Source organism: Macrotis lagotis, chromosome 2 (assembly GCF_037893015.1).
Source record: "Macrotis lagotis isolate mMagLag1 chromosome 2, bilby.v1.9.chrom.fasta, whole genome shotgun sequence".
In the NCBI taxonomy this organism is placed as follows: Eukaryota; Metazoa; Chordata; class Mammalia; order Peramelemorphia; family Peramelidae; genus Macrotis; species Macrotis lagotis.
In genome coordinates, this window is record NC_133659.1 from 227,423,338 (window position 1) to 227,437,351 (window position 14,014).

Consider the following 14,014-nt stretch of genomic DNA (forward strand, 5'->3'; position numbering starts at 1 on the left):
ATCAAACGCAAAGTACTTTTTCTACCTCTTCATTATCCATCTCTATTATATTATAGTGTGCTCCCCCCAAAATCTCTACTTTGCGGGGAGGGGGTGGTAAGGAAAGAAAACAAGCTCAATGCTGATAAAACAAAGCATGAAAAGGAAAGAACAATGAAAACTAAGCATGAAGAGTCATGAAAAGAAGACAGCTTGCATAATCATCAAGCATCAATTAGGCAAAAAACTGCATTTATAAAGAAAATGAAATATAACATCTAGGTAAAGAGTGAATATTCTGCTGCTGACCTCTCTCTGTCTCTCCCAAGGTTCCTTGGGATGATCTACGCTACCTTTTCGGGGAAATTATGTATGGAGGCCACATTACAGATGACTGGGACCGTCGGCTATGTCGAACATACCTGACAGAATACATTCGAACAGAGATGCTGGAAGGAGATCTGTTCTTGGCTCCGGGATTTTTGATCCCCCCCAACTTAGATTACAAAGTGAGAAGCCAATGCTTCTCAGCTAACAAATTAAACATGAGCAATAGAGTAGCAGAAAAGGTTAACACCACCCCAGGTGGACTCTCTGATAAGAGCCTTTCAATATAAATGGAATATCAATAATTGAACAAAGAAGCAAGGGCAACTAAAATAATCTTAAGATTTGAAATGCATCCTCCAGTAAAAGTGAATGGAAATTTCCAGGGGAGGAAGTGGGAGCAACCATAAATGGTTTGGGGATTTGGGATTGGTGAAGAGATTGGAACTGGCTTTGGGAAGATCACATACAAAATTGTTTAGGAAACATGAGGGACACATTGTCTAGATTGCATCATTCTCCCAGCATCTTCCTTTTGGAATGCATCCCTTTCTTAAATGCTCTTTCTTAAACCCACTTTTTTTTTTTCAGGGATACCACGAATACATAGATGACAACTTACCACCTGAAAGTCCGTATCTGTATGGTCTGCACCCCAATGCAGAAATTGGTTTCCTGACAGTCACCTCTGAGAAACTATTCCGTACTGTTCTAGAAATGCAGCCCAAAGAGTCTGACTCAGGAGGAGGGACAGGAGTGTCCAGGGAAGAAAAGGTAAGAAATTTTTAATTATTTCAGACACAGTTTGAGGTAAAAAATAAATGGAAAACTTGACTTCTTAGTTCTCAAATAACAAAATGGCAGCAGCACCCAGGCTGGGTCTCGTCTTTCCTTCAGGGGACCTTAATTTACAAGCATTTTGGTCAGGAAAGCTGACCTTACATTAAGGAATACGTGAAATGTTCTTATTTTTTTTGAACTTTCTTTAACTTTTTTTTTTTTGTTTTAATAACACAAACTAGGCCCTCTAGCCTAGTGACAAACTACTGATAATGGGAACATGTTGGGGCTTTTGCAGGTCAAAACTATCCTGGAAGAAGTCCTTGAGAAGCTTCCAGAAACTTTTAATATGACAGAGATCATGGCAAAAGCAACGGAAAAGACACCGTATGTGGTAGTAGCCTTTCAAGAATGTGAAAGAATGAACATCCTTACTAATGAAATGCGCCGTTCACTGAAGGAGCTGAATCTGGGATTAAAGGTGAAAAAATAGGAAGTCATGGCTCACTAGACTGCCAAACAAACAAAATCCCTTCGTCCCAAAAAGTCACAGCTTTATCTCAGGCTCACTAATTGCTACCTTGTTCCCTAATACATTGCTCTCTACATTTAGTATCCTAAATACTATGGAATTGGATCAAGTAGTCACTGCATGAGAACTCAGAAGCTGACCATCATCTGCAGCCAACAGGGGTTCCCATTTCAACAAAAGTGCAATCATTAGAGGTGGCTGGTAGTGCCATGGCTGCATGACCCCTGTGGGCCTTGGTTTCCTCAACCACATGCAGAGAGCATCTAGGAACTTTTATTGGGGCACACTATTCTTCATGTTAAGATCTAGATGGCTCAGTTGCCACAGCCAAGTAAGGGCACACTTGCCATTAGTCAGCCTCCTGTCACATTTGCAATCTACTGATGAGGAAAATTGGGGGAAATGGCTGATATTGGCCCCCTTTCTACCTGTGTTCCTTAGGGAGAATTAACTATAACAACAGACATGGAAGAGCTCTCCAATGCACTATTTTATGACAATGTGCCTGGATCATGGGAAGCTCGGGCCTATCCCTCTATGATGGGCCTGGGAGCTTGGTATACTGATCTGATTCTTCGGATCAGGGTGAGTAGTACTACTTGCATGGCCCAGGGTGAAGACTCTTTCAAGGTAGCTATAAGTTGCTCTAACTCCTGGGGTCTCCAAAATCTCCTTAATCTTTGTCATTACATGATAGGAAGGGCTGGCCCACAACCCTCAAGGCTTCCTGTAACAATGGAAGCATTTCCTCTTTTAAAAAAATAAAAGGGGAAAGCAGTTTCTACCAACATGAAATATCATGAGATATTCCAAATGTGAGCAAAGGTGACAAAGTGAAGTAAGGCCTCTGTTGCATCAAGCAGGATGACCCCAGCTCCAATTTTAAGTCCCTTCTTGACCCTTTTCTTCCCGTTCCCTCATTTAAAATGGAGCCAAACAGTAAACCTACGTCATCCGTGGGAAGGCAGCAGAGAGCTTCATTGATTGCTATTTGTAAAGCCCTCTCAGCTCTCCAACTGGAAGGCAAAAGAAAAAAAGCATTCCCTCAGCTTTGTGAGGCCAGAGGAGAGGGCTGGTTTTTCACAAGTCTCGCTCCTTGTTTCCTTCCAGGAACTTGAGGCTTGGTCAACAGATTTTGTCCTGCCCACAACAGTGTGGTTGGCTGGCTTCTTTAATCCCCAGTCCTTCCTCACTGCCATCATGCAGTCCATGGCCAGAAAGAATGAGTGGCCTCTAGATAAAATGTGTCTTGCCGTGGAAGTGACCAAGAAGGCCAAGGACGACATGACTGCTCCTCCGCGAGAGGGTGCCTATGTGTATGGGCTCTTTATGGAAGGTAATAAGTGTCCTGTAACCTAACAAAACTGAATTCCAACAGATGAGACATACAGCTCTCAGACTGTAAAATTAGATGGGAGCCTAATTCATGGTGTGGGGCAAGACAGACAAGGGAATTAGGGGACTAGGCCCCATCAGGACCAAAGAGACAGAAACCATCATTTGGTTTGGGTTTATTTTTTGGCAAGAGGTCTGGTATTTCCTGAACACACAAAGCTCCCAGGAAGCTATTTCCTCTCCCAGTGCAGAACAGGCAAGATTTGAACCCAAGTTTTTCTGATTCCAAGGCTAACTCTCCAAAAGTGTCATTTTGCAAAACTGTAACCCTTTTATAAACCTTTTGAAAAGTGATAAGGAACTTAGCCTTAGCCCTGGGGGGGGGGGGGGGGGGGTCAGGTCTTTTCCCTGACACAAAAGGGTTGCAGGAAAGTGACCTGAAAGTCCCAAGGAAATAACTGATTCGTGCATTGAGCCAGCTACTTGTTTGAGCTGTCTATACAGTGCTCCTCTGTCCTCACCTTCTCTCTCCTACCAAATGATGAATGACTGATTGATTTTATCCCTTAATACTTGGAAAATGTTGATGTAATACCAACTTCCCAGATCCCCCACATTACTGAAGAAAGGCATAGTTGCAGTCTTTTTTTGCATTTTCAGGCAGGAAATTAAAACATCATTAAATAGAATGAGTAAGAAATAATGGTTTGGTTAAAAGCAAATCCCTTTAATAATAATTATATATTATGTATAATGTATATATGTACATACAAGACAAGACAAGTCTCCAATAATACTCAGCTGGAGTGGTGATTTCTTGCCATAGCAAACAGAAGGCTGAGGGATCAGGCTCAGTTTTAAAATAGACGAAACTCAAGGAACTTCATTTGTCTGAAGCTTTTGCGTTAAGCAATTCCTGAGTGCATAGTAGGATACACAAGTCAGTTGTAATGTGCACGTAATTACCCCTCTGATACCCTATTTTTAGCAAATTTTTTTAGCTATTTTTGTGACAGTTTCAGACTCTGAAAAAAAAGTTCCAACTACCAATCATCAAGAGCCAAGACTCATATCAGAAGGTCTTCTCCCAAAGCAGGAAGGGGAAGGGCCAGACCCAGCTGGGTCTGAGCTGGGTATTGATTGCAGGGGCTCGCTGGGACATCCAGGTTGGAGTTATTGCCGAAGCTCGGCTAAAGGAACTAACACCAGCCATGCCCGTCATCTTCATCAAAGCCATTCCTGTGGACCGGATGGACACGAAGAACATCTATGAATGTCCTGTCTACAAAACTCGAATCCGTGGACCCACTTATGTCTGGACCTTTAACCTGAAGACCAAAGAAAAAGCAGCAAAGTGGATTCTAGCAGCTGTTGCATTGCTCTTACAAATTTAACATTCTTCCAGGATTCAAAAAAAGGCTTTGCATGGATATTGGATAATTACCAACTACCAATAAAAAAAAAAAGTTTTATGTGGGTTTTTGGTAGTTTGCTTTTTCCCCTTAAATAATCAAGTTGCTAATTTATAGCAAAGAACATATCTAGAGGAGAGGCAGCAGATTAAAACTGGACTCACCTTCAGCTCAAGCCCTGAAAGGCACCAGAAATAGGCTACCTGGGTGTGTGTAAGGGGACCAATTCCTTGACTTGACTTCCCAAAAGTCCCTGGGCTTATTTCTAAACACTGTGCATCTTTGGCTGCATACCCGAGTCTAGTAGCTTCATACTTCAAATCTGTTCTTAGCTCTGAATTAGTTAAGAGTATGAAGATCAAAAACCCAGCAGCAGAAGCAGGTCTTCTAACACTGGCCAGTCCTTTCTTTGCCAATTCCCAGATCAGTAAACATCTGGAGTTGTGTTTCTTCTGAATAACTTAAACTTTGCCAAAACTTTTTTTGCATTTTACCTTTTCCCCTGACACTGTTTTATTGAAAGGCAACAAAATATATTCTGTTGGGAGTTGGGGAATGATGGATTCAGACTTGAGGCTGGGGTTTTAAATCCAGTTTCACTATTAATTAGCAAGTTATCTATCCTGTCCTAAGACAATTATTTAAAAGCAACAGCTGTACTAGATCATCAAAAGTGACTTTTGCATTAAATTATTACTAAAGTGCTATAGAAGGAATACAAGTTGAATGATGATAAAGAGGTAGCACCATGTCTCACTAACCAGCTTAGGTATCTTCAGCCTTCTACTGGTGGGGGGGGGGGGGGGGTGAAAAAGAGAGAAAGAAAAAGCCAAATGAAGCCCAGACTATTAGGTAGAAGTAATGCTGCCCAGAAAGGTAGAGATCTGGCTAAGATCTGGCTTTAAGAAAGGAGGAAGGGGCGGCTAGGTGGTGCAGTGGATAGAGCACCAGCCCTGGAGTCAGGAGTACCCGAGTTCAAATCTGGCCTCAGACATTTAATAAATACCTAGCTGTGTAGTCTGGCAAGCCACTTTAACCCCATTACCTTGCAAAAAACAAAACAAAACCTTAAAAAAAAAAGTAAAATAGCCAAGAGATGTATATACATCTACACTTTTATAACTATTACATAAATGTATTTACAATTTGCCTTGAGAGTTAATAATGATTTGCTATAATAATAATAATAGTAATTATTATTATTATTATTATCTCTCAACAGGAGATGGACTGTGCCTTGGTGAAGAGAGAAGGGGCCAAAAACCATCACTATTATAAGCTATAGGAACTATAGCTACTATACTACTATACTATATTACTATACTACTACACTACCATCATATCCTGTTAATATTGATCAGACTATCTTTGTAGAAAATTTCTCTGCTAAGGTCTGATATATATTTCATAGGGTCATGTATGGTTTAGAGATGGAAAGAATCATAGAGGCTTAAGTTCAAGTTCATTTTACATGTGGAAGAAAAAGGTGGCTAGGTGGCGCAGTGGATACAGCACTGGCCCTGGAGTCAGGAGTACCTCAGTTCAAATCTGGCCTCAGACACTTAATTGCCTAGCTGTGTGACCTTGGGCAAGTCACTTAACCCCATTGTCTTGAATAAAATTAAAAAAATTTTAAAAAGCATTCGGTTTGATTAAGTGGTATGGGATATTGAATTTGGAATAATTTACTTAATTGAAAGGGTCAGAGACCTTTGTGCCAAGTGAGACAATTTGCACACAGCTGTGGTCAACCCTACTTGCTTAGTGACAAAAGATTAGAATCTATATAGTTACTGCTTTGGACATAAGATTCAGGGAAATACTAGGTTCAAATCTCACCTTTGACCTTACTTACTCCTTCTGCAAAATAAAGGTAGTGATAAAGATAGCTATATATTTTATATATCTGGAGTACCCACCGCCACCCTGTGAACTTACCTCTGCTATTATAGGAAGAAATTAGGAAAGGTATGAATTCCTCAAAGTGTAGTGATAGTCCTGGACACATTTAGGAGGAAATGATTAAGTGGAAGAAAATCAGGATGGTGAAGGGGCTCAAATTCATGCCACATAATTGACTAAGATACTAAATATGTAGTGTTTGCCACCTTAAAAAAGATAAGACTTGTTCTGCCTTGATCTCTGAGGCCAGAAAGAGGAACAATTGATACAGACTGCAAAGAGGAACAACTGATACAGACTGCAAAGGAAGTTTAGACTTGGTTTAATGAAATACTCCATAACAATTAGATCTTTCCAAAAGTGAAATGGATTACCATGTAAAGTAGTGTGAAGTCTTCCAGAAAAAAAAAATTGGATTCAGTGGCCTCTGAAGTCCCTCAATTTTGAAATTTTGTAAAATTCTTTGAGACTATTCAGAGTATAATTTGTACCCTGCCTTCTGGGATTCAAGGAAGGAAATGCTAGTTTTACCTAGGTAAAAAGGTATTGTCAGCTCTCACTATGGTGTGGCCAGCTGGCCACAAATTATCTCCAAACATTTCAGAGGATGATTCAATAAGTTGAGATCAAGTGCCCAATGTAAAACCAGAATGAAAAAGTTAATTATTTTGCAACTTAAAACTTGATGACTGAAAATTTGCTTTTCCATGCCTGATTTTCACAATGACCATTACTGATTTTTCTAGTATAAAGGAGTGGTAGTTTGAATTATCAGAACAAAGAAAATGAAATCAGAACATGAAGTCAAAACTGCTGAATTCTTAAACTGTAATTATGTTACAAGAGTGATTGCATTGATCCCATAGATATAAAAGTATGCTACACCTATTTAGCTTCTATCCACAACTCTTACTGCCTTTGTACATTCCTTTGGTTTCTTCAGTCTTGTTGTAAAGGACAATTTAATAATTACATTGTTATTATCCCTGACAAATGATGCCTGGCTGCTCTGGGTTATCTGCTGGTTATCACAGGCTGTACCAAATTCCAAATCTGCATAGTTTGTGGGGGAATTTGGTGAGGAGGGGGAATGGATGAAAGTATCACCCTGGCCTGAAATCTATCACTGGGAAATTTCCAAATCCTACTAGTTCTAGCAATAGACTCCTTTTAGAACCCATCCAGAAAAGGCTGGTTCAAGTAAAGATCAGATTAAGATGAGATTTAATCCGGATAAAACAGATAAAACAGAAGAAGGGTCCCTAAATCTATCACTGGGAAATTTCCAAATCCTACTAGTTCTAGCAATAGACTCCTTTTAGAACCCATCCAGAAAAGGCTGGTTCAAGTAAAGATCAGATTAAGATGAGATTTAATCCGGATAAAACAGATAAGACAGAAGAAGGGTCCCTTACAAGCAAGGATTGATGGTCTTTTGGGTTCTGCAATTAGCTAATTGATACAAATCTAAAGCATCTCATCTCCTTAGCTGTAAGTCAGATGAATGTCAAAAGGGCATCAGTCCCAGGATCTGTTTCCTTAGATCCTTTTGCTCATAAGCTATTAGCTACAGCTGGCCATGACAACAGGCCAGGGTTGTCCTCTCAAATTGCAGTGTGAGAAGAGAAGTTGAAATGATCTTTTTATCATCTTGAATGGACCCTGGTCCTTTCCTCCCAGAAGAAGACACATGCAGCAAGAAAGCCTGGGGCATTAATTAAGCTGGATTTTCTTAATACATCATGTTCCTCATCAGGGAGGAAATTCCACAGAGAATGGGGAGATTAAAAAGCCACTCAAATTCTCAAACACTGTTTTGGATTCTCTGAGTGAACTGTACTAAGACAGCACAATAGGGAGACTTGGCCAAGAAGGCATAAATCTCACCTACCTAATGGTCCCAAAGTCTGTCCTCAGAAAAAGTTTTTAATCAGGGGAGTCACCATCTTCACCCACAGCTTCACATACCGACTGGGCTGCTCAAAGGTGGCTGAGGACACCAAACCTGACCTTCGGTAAAGTTGCTCCTGTTCCTAGGGAACAACAACAAAAAAACCCATTAATCAAATTCTACCTAGCACCCACCAACCTAGCAGCCTCCTGGCCACAACCAAGTAATTTTCTTAAAAACATATGTTCAGCATTAAATCCTCAAGATGGTACCATAGGGAGCAGCTAGGTGGTGCAGTGGATGGAGCACCAGTGCTGGAGTCAGGAGGACCTGCGTTCAAACCCGGTCTCAGAAACTTAAATAATTGTCTAGCTGTGTGACCTTTAACTTAAACTTAAAAGTCACTTAACTCCATTGCCTTAAATAAATATAAAAAAAAGATGGTATCATAAAACTGCAAAATTCCAACCATGACCTAGATCAGGAAACAGCAAAGTACAAATGAAAGACTACAGCCTGTTAATTTTTTTTTCTTTTTTGCAAGGCAATGGGGTTAAGTGGCTTGCCCAAGACCACACAGCTAGGTGATTATTAAGTATCTGAGGTTTGGATTTGAACTCTGGTACTCCTGACTCCAGGACTGGTGCTCTATCTACTGTGCCACCTAGCTGCCCTGGCAGCCTGTTAATTTTTAAAATTTAAAATTTTAAAATATAAAACATCCTTAGCTTGAGGGTATAAAAAGCAGGTGAACCTCTTATTTGTCCAATAGATTGTAGTTTGCTGACCCAGTGATGATTTTTCTAAGCTAAGCCCTCGAGTTCCTGGGCTTGATGAAGATTCCAGTGTTAAGAATTCTACATATGGACCAAAGTCCTTTAGTCTAGACAAACATAGGAAGGAGAGTGATGAGGATGAATAAGGTAAGGATGAGGATAAGGTAAGGATATGGATACCACACATGCCAAGGGAAGGCAATTGGGAAAGCCAAGGAGTCTGAGGAGGGGAAAAACAATGAAGATGATGTATGAAGATGAGGAGGAGGAAGAACCCATAAAAGAAGCACCAGGAAAAAAGGAAATGGCCAACAGAAAGCCCCTGAAACAAAGACACAGAAATTGAACCTTTAAGTGTCCACAAATTTCAGTTTCTTCACTAGTACCCTGAACTTTAACAAAATTGCTTCTAAGCCAAAAACTAGCATCCTAAGACTTATTTGACCTTATCATTGGAGATGATCAGGAAGTTTGGCTAAGTGGTATTTCAATCTGCTGAAGAAATGGAAAAGGCTCTGGAACTCAGTGGCTCCAAAGTGCTTGGCTCTGAAATTAAGCTGGAAAAAGCAAAAAAGAACAGTACCAAGATGCCAGAATGCTCTTTGTCTAGAATCTGTCAGATAAAATAACTTTAAATGGAGCTCACCAAATATTTGAAGATGCTATTGAGGTCAGGATGGTCTGCACCAGGGATAAGACCTCCAAAAGAATGGCCTACATTAAATCTAAGAAAGAAGCAGACCTTGGAAGAAAAGCAAGGCACTGATATTGATGACTGGGGCATTCATTCCAGATTAGGTATCAGCTTGACCCAGAACAATCAAGGTCTATATAAAGAGTATGCCTTCAATGCAAAAGCAGTTTGAATTCTTGAAACTATGTTGTTGACAGCAGAGCTATCTAGCTAAAGGGGCCATTAAGAAAGCTCCAAGGAACTAGGTCTAGAAAACCTTGTTCAAATTTGTTTCAGTTCTGTAGATGCCAGGATAGTCACAGAAAGGGAGACGGTTCTTTTTGTGGACTTCAGCACAGAAGAAGATATCAAAGCTGCAAAGGAAGCCATGAAGGAGAGAAGACTGAAAACAAAATAATCTTGAATTAGGCCAAGTCTTGGTCTTGGAGGTCAAGGGAGCCATGGTACCATATCCCAACTACATGGTAACTTTGGAGGATAGGGTGGTAGCTGAGGTTTTGGTGACAGAAGCCATGGAAGTTTTGGAGGCCTCAGAGGGGGATGAGGAGACAACAAGCCAAGTGTGAATAGCTTCCCCTCTTCCTGCCATGGAAGTTTTATCCTGTTGGCTCCTGATGAAGCTTTCTGGGAACATTCCAAGACAGATAGGCAATCCAGGATAGTCTTGGAAAAAACCTTGTATGACATTTCAAGGAGAGTAAGGTAGTTTTAAGTGGATGAATATTCCTTATAAACTTTTTGGAGAGACAGGTGATAGCCGTGGGAAATCTTTTTTGTCAACGAATTGTCCTGAGTTTATAATGTTATACATGTACTAAGCCAGTTTTTCCCTAAAAAAAAAAACAAAACAAAAAAAACAAAAGACCATATACAAAAATGCTTTTTCCAATTAGGAAACATCTTCAGTAGAAGAATCTCTTTTGTATCTTTTATCCTTCTCAGTTTCACATTATTCAGTCCAGCACCTAAAAACTCATGAAACTGAGTACCCAGCCATCTAAGGAGAATTTCTTATGTCTAGATCAGAAGGCTCCAGCAACTTAATATGAATAAAGAATGGAGAACAATTTGGAACCACACAAAACAAACTCATGACTGCCATAAAAATGGAGGGGGGGGGTAGTTAGAACCAAACTGCATTTATTTTTTTTTCCTTTTAGGGCCTAACTTAATTTCTACCCTTTACTAATTTATTATATATCCTTTCTTACCTTTTTCCTTGAACATGAAAACATTTTGTTTTCCCCAGGGACCATGTAATGGCTTCAGATAAACAGAAAGACCCTACTTCAGATATGTCAAAAAAGGATGTCAAAATCCTGCCTTCTAATTGTGTTACTCCCAGGATTCAAATCCCTGGCTAGGGCTGATGACACAGAATCCAGCTCTAACCTCAAGGGGCTGGTTTGAAGAGTTCTCCACAGACTGGGCTCCAGCTTTATGCTTTCAAAATGAATAAGCAGCCAAGACTTCAATTAAATTACCAGAAACACTTGAGTTTCCTCACAGGCTCCACAATACAAATGCAAGAGGAAGTCAGCTGATGTAGGTTACAATGCCATTGAGGGGAGCATTTCTTGGGTCACAAGTGGGAGATGTGTGTTCTGAACAATACCAGGAAGTTTTCCACTTTTAATTTATGCACCAAATGCAGGGAAAAACCTTTTGCTTCCTACATATAAATACTTCCCTCCATCAACCTGCCGAGTTCAGTCTAACAGTTCTAGTTCTTTTCTGCATGGCAGAGAAAGAACACCAATGAGGCAGCTTTTGAGAATTGAAAGATCCTTGAATTTTAGAAGTGTGTTGGGATTTGAGGAGAGAGCCTTCTAACAGCCCTCGTATTCAGATTTGGGAAGAAAAGAAAATATCCCAACTATATCAGCTGTCACAACTTTTCTCAAGAATCAAGATGTGGGTTCAGTACCCTGCTATGAAACTTCTATTCAAGAACTAAAGAGTAGTATGATCAATATTTATTCAATATCATTTAGCTGATACTAAAAAACATCTGGAAAGACAAAGAGGAGATGATCCTGATCCAAGTCTAATAGAACTTTTTCTTTTCTATCAATCCAAGCCTAGAATACCTAACATTAGACAAAACTGCCTGTCAAATCAACAAAACTGTCCTGACCTGGAAGCAAGAACCCATGAAAACTGGATTCAAAGTTTGTTTGGGGAAATTTTTACTGTCTATGATACTGACACAAATATAGAGAAGGCTACAACATAGGGCATTTCAGGTTCATAATCCCATCAGCCAAGGCGATGGGGCCAGCTGTACTGGGGTGGAACTAATCTCCCTACCCTGGCTTATCATTACTGTAATCTTTCTGCCTCCATGAACACCAAAATTATTTTCTATTATCTGTACTGTAAAATGTGAACAGCTAGATAAAACTAGCAAACTGAATTGTTCCATTTGCGCCCTCCCATACACCCCAAAACAACTATCAGGTTTATCAAAGTCCAGAGAGGCAGGACCAAGGCAGTTCTCATTTCCCTGTACAACAAAGGGGCAAACAATTTCACAATAGCAGTTCCCGAACATCTGGGAGTAAAAGTCCAAAAATGAAGTCAACAGCTGAAGTTTATGAACACTAACAGAGCAGAAGTCATATGTATTTGACTGGCATGAAGAGGAAGCAATAAAGCAAGGCCTCAGAAGGGTAACTGGAACAACTGGGGTCATGGCTTAGGCATTCCCCTCATGCTCAAGGATTGATTTGGATTCAAAATTGACCTCATTGTGTCTAGACCTATCCCAGAGCCTTCTCTAGTGTGCTGATTTATGTATTTTAAGCAAAGTAGTTCAAATGAAAAGTGTCCAATGTTGTGATCATGAAGACTACCTCCAACCCAAATAATTAGCTAATTTCTTCACCTAGGTTGAGTTAAAAAATGTAGAAAATATGGCTATCATGTGGTTCTATTTATGCTACATCATGAGATTATGAGGAAAGTGCTTCTAAACTTTAAATGATATCTGCAAGTTCATAATCACACATACACAGGAGGAAATTGAGTTTCTCAACTGACTGCCTTCTGGTGGGGGGAGAGGGGAGGGAAGGGAGAAAAACTGTAAATTCAAAACCTTGCAAAAAATGTAGAAACTTCTATTGTACATAATGGAAAACATATAAAATATTTATATTAAAAAAAGAAACTGCATTTCTCTACTTGCATACTTCCTAACCAAAAACTATCTTTTCTGCAAGGAAAGCAGCAGGAACTATCTAAGAAAGACTATCAATTAGGAACTGTTCCTAGGAAAATTTAACACTCACTAGAGAACTTTCCTCCATGATCAAAAGGAAGCTTGACTTCTTATCTTTTCTGATTGTGGGGAAAACTGATGTTGGTAAAAAGCCCAAGTTACCATACTCATTTAGCGCACAGTCAGTCTTACAGCTTCTATTTCTGTTATTTCTGACATCACCTTAGAGGGGAAATGAAACCAATTGGCTGACAAAATCACAACTCAGCACAAGTCCACCATGAAATACCATTTGAATACAATCAGGCAGGTTTTCTCTTGGCAGGCTGTTTTTTGTCTTCTGCTATGTATCTAGGTATAGTCTATCACCATCTGAAGTGGTTAATGGTCTCATACAAAGACACTAAAAACATGATTCCAGAGGATATGGTTATGTTTCCTCCTAATTTCACTTTCTGTAATTTTGTGCTGCTGTTTAAGGTGATGTTAAAGCTCTGACATTTTGAACTTTATTTTCTGATTTTTCTTCTCTATGTTTTTTTTCCTCTATGTTTTGAATTACTCTGCAATCATCCCTTTTCTGTGGTTGGATTGGACCCTTCCTAGGAGCTTCTACTGAAGAGGGCTGAGATCTAAGTAATTTCTGGCTCCACTCTTAGAATGGTTCTAATCCTTATCAAAAAGTCTTCAGCTGCCAGGCGGCTGTTCTCATCAGGGAGAATGGATCTGGCTGTGCTAGAATTGTGGCCACAGGAGAGTCAAGAAATGATTCTCAGAAAGATTCCTCTGAGTTTGTCTACAGGGACAAACCATTCCCATAAAAGGAGAATTCACTCACTAGGGAAAAAGCAGATTTCTTTCCCACTGATTTAGGCTTCCCAGCAGGAAGCACTCCCAAGGAGGACCCTGATGTCAACTACCTCCAAGTTTCTGTTACTATTGTGGGTCACAGTGGCACATTAGTCTCAAAAGGTACAACTGAATTCCCAGCTCCCAGTGGCCCCAACCCACCTGGTGGAGCTGCTGCTGCAGAGCTCGGTTCTCTGTTACAATTGCAATCTGGGCCTCCAGGTCCCGATAAACTGACCTGTATCCAAAATTAGGAGAGCCAATCAACGTGAGACAGGGCAGACTGCTCCCTGCCAGGTACAGCCACAGGCCTGCAG

At 40.2% G+C, this 14,014-nt stretch overlaps 2 protein-coding genes across 6 annotated transcripts in view; one reads left to right on the top strand and one right to left on the bottom strand.

Annotated features, from left to right (window-relative positions):
* The window catches only part of DNAH17 (dynein axonemal heavy chain 17), a 167,789-nt gene extending 163,340 nt beyond the window's left edge, over positions 1–4,449 (top strand). Inside the window, exons 76-81 of the mRNA XM_074225035.1 lie at positions 309–488; positions 898–1,080; positions 1,385–1,567; positions 2,060–2,203; positions 2,729–2,954; positions 4,100–4,449. Of these exons, the coding sequence (XP_074081136.1) occupies positions 309–488; positions 898–1,080; positions 1,385–1,567; positions 2,060–2,203; positions 2,729–2,954; positions 4,100–4,347 (1,164 nt within the window). The 3' untranslated portion in view covers positions 4,348–4,449. The remainder of the gene's footprint in view (positions 1–308; positions 489–897; positions 1,081–1,384; positions 1,568–2,059; positions 2,204–2,728; positions 2,955–4,099) is intronic.
* Positions 1–14,014, bottom strand: part of PGS1 (phosphatidylglycerophosphate synthase 1) — a 56,716-nt gene that overhangs the window by 11,179 nt on the left and 31,523 nt on the right. The window contains exons 8-10 of one of the 5 annotated variants that reach the window (XM_074225036.1): positions 13,860–14,008; positions 8,159–8,300; positions 3,381–4,281 (exon numbers count right to left, since the gene is read on the bottom strand). The exons of 1 other annotated variant lie outside the window; for it this stretch is intronic. In XM_074225036.1, coding sequence (XP_074081137.1) covers positions 8,181–8,300; positions 13,860–14,008 — 269 coding nt within the window. In that variant the 3' untranslated portion in view covers positions 3,381–4,281; positions 8,159–8,180. Of the gene's footprint in view, positions 1–3,377; positions 4,282–8,158; positions 8,301–13,859; positions 14,009–14,014 lie in introns of those variants that run through there. 3 more of the 5 variants (XM_074225037.1, XM_074225041.1, XM_074225038.1) reach the window with 3 other exon arrangements.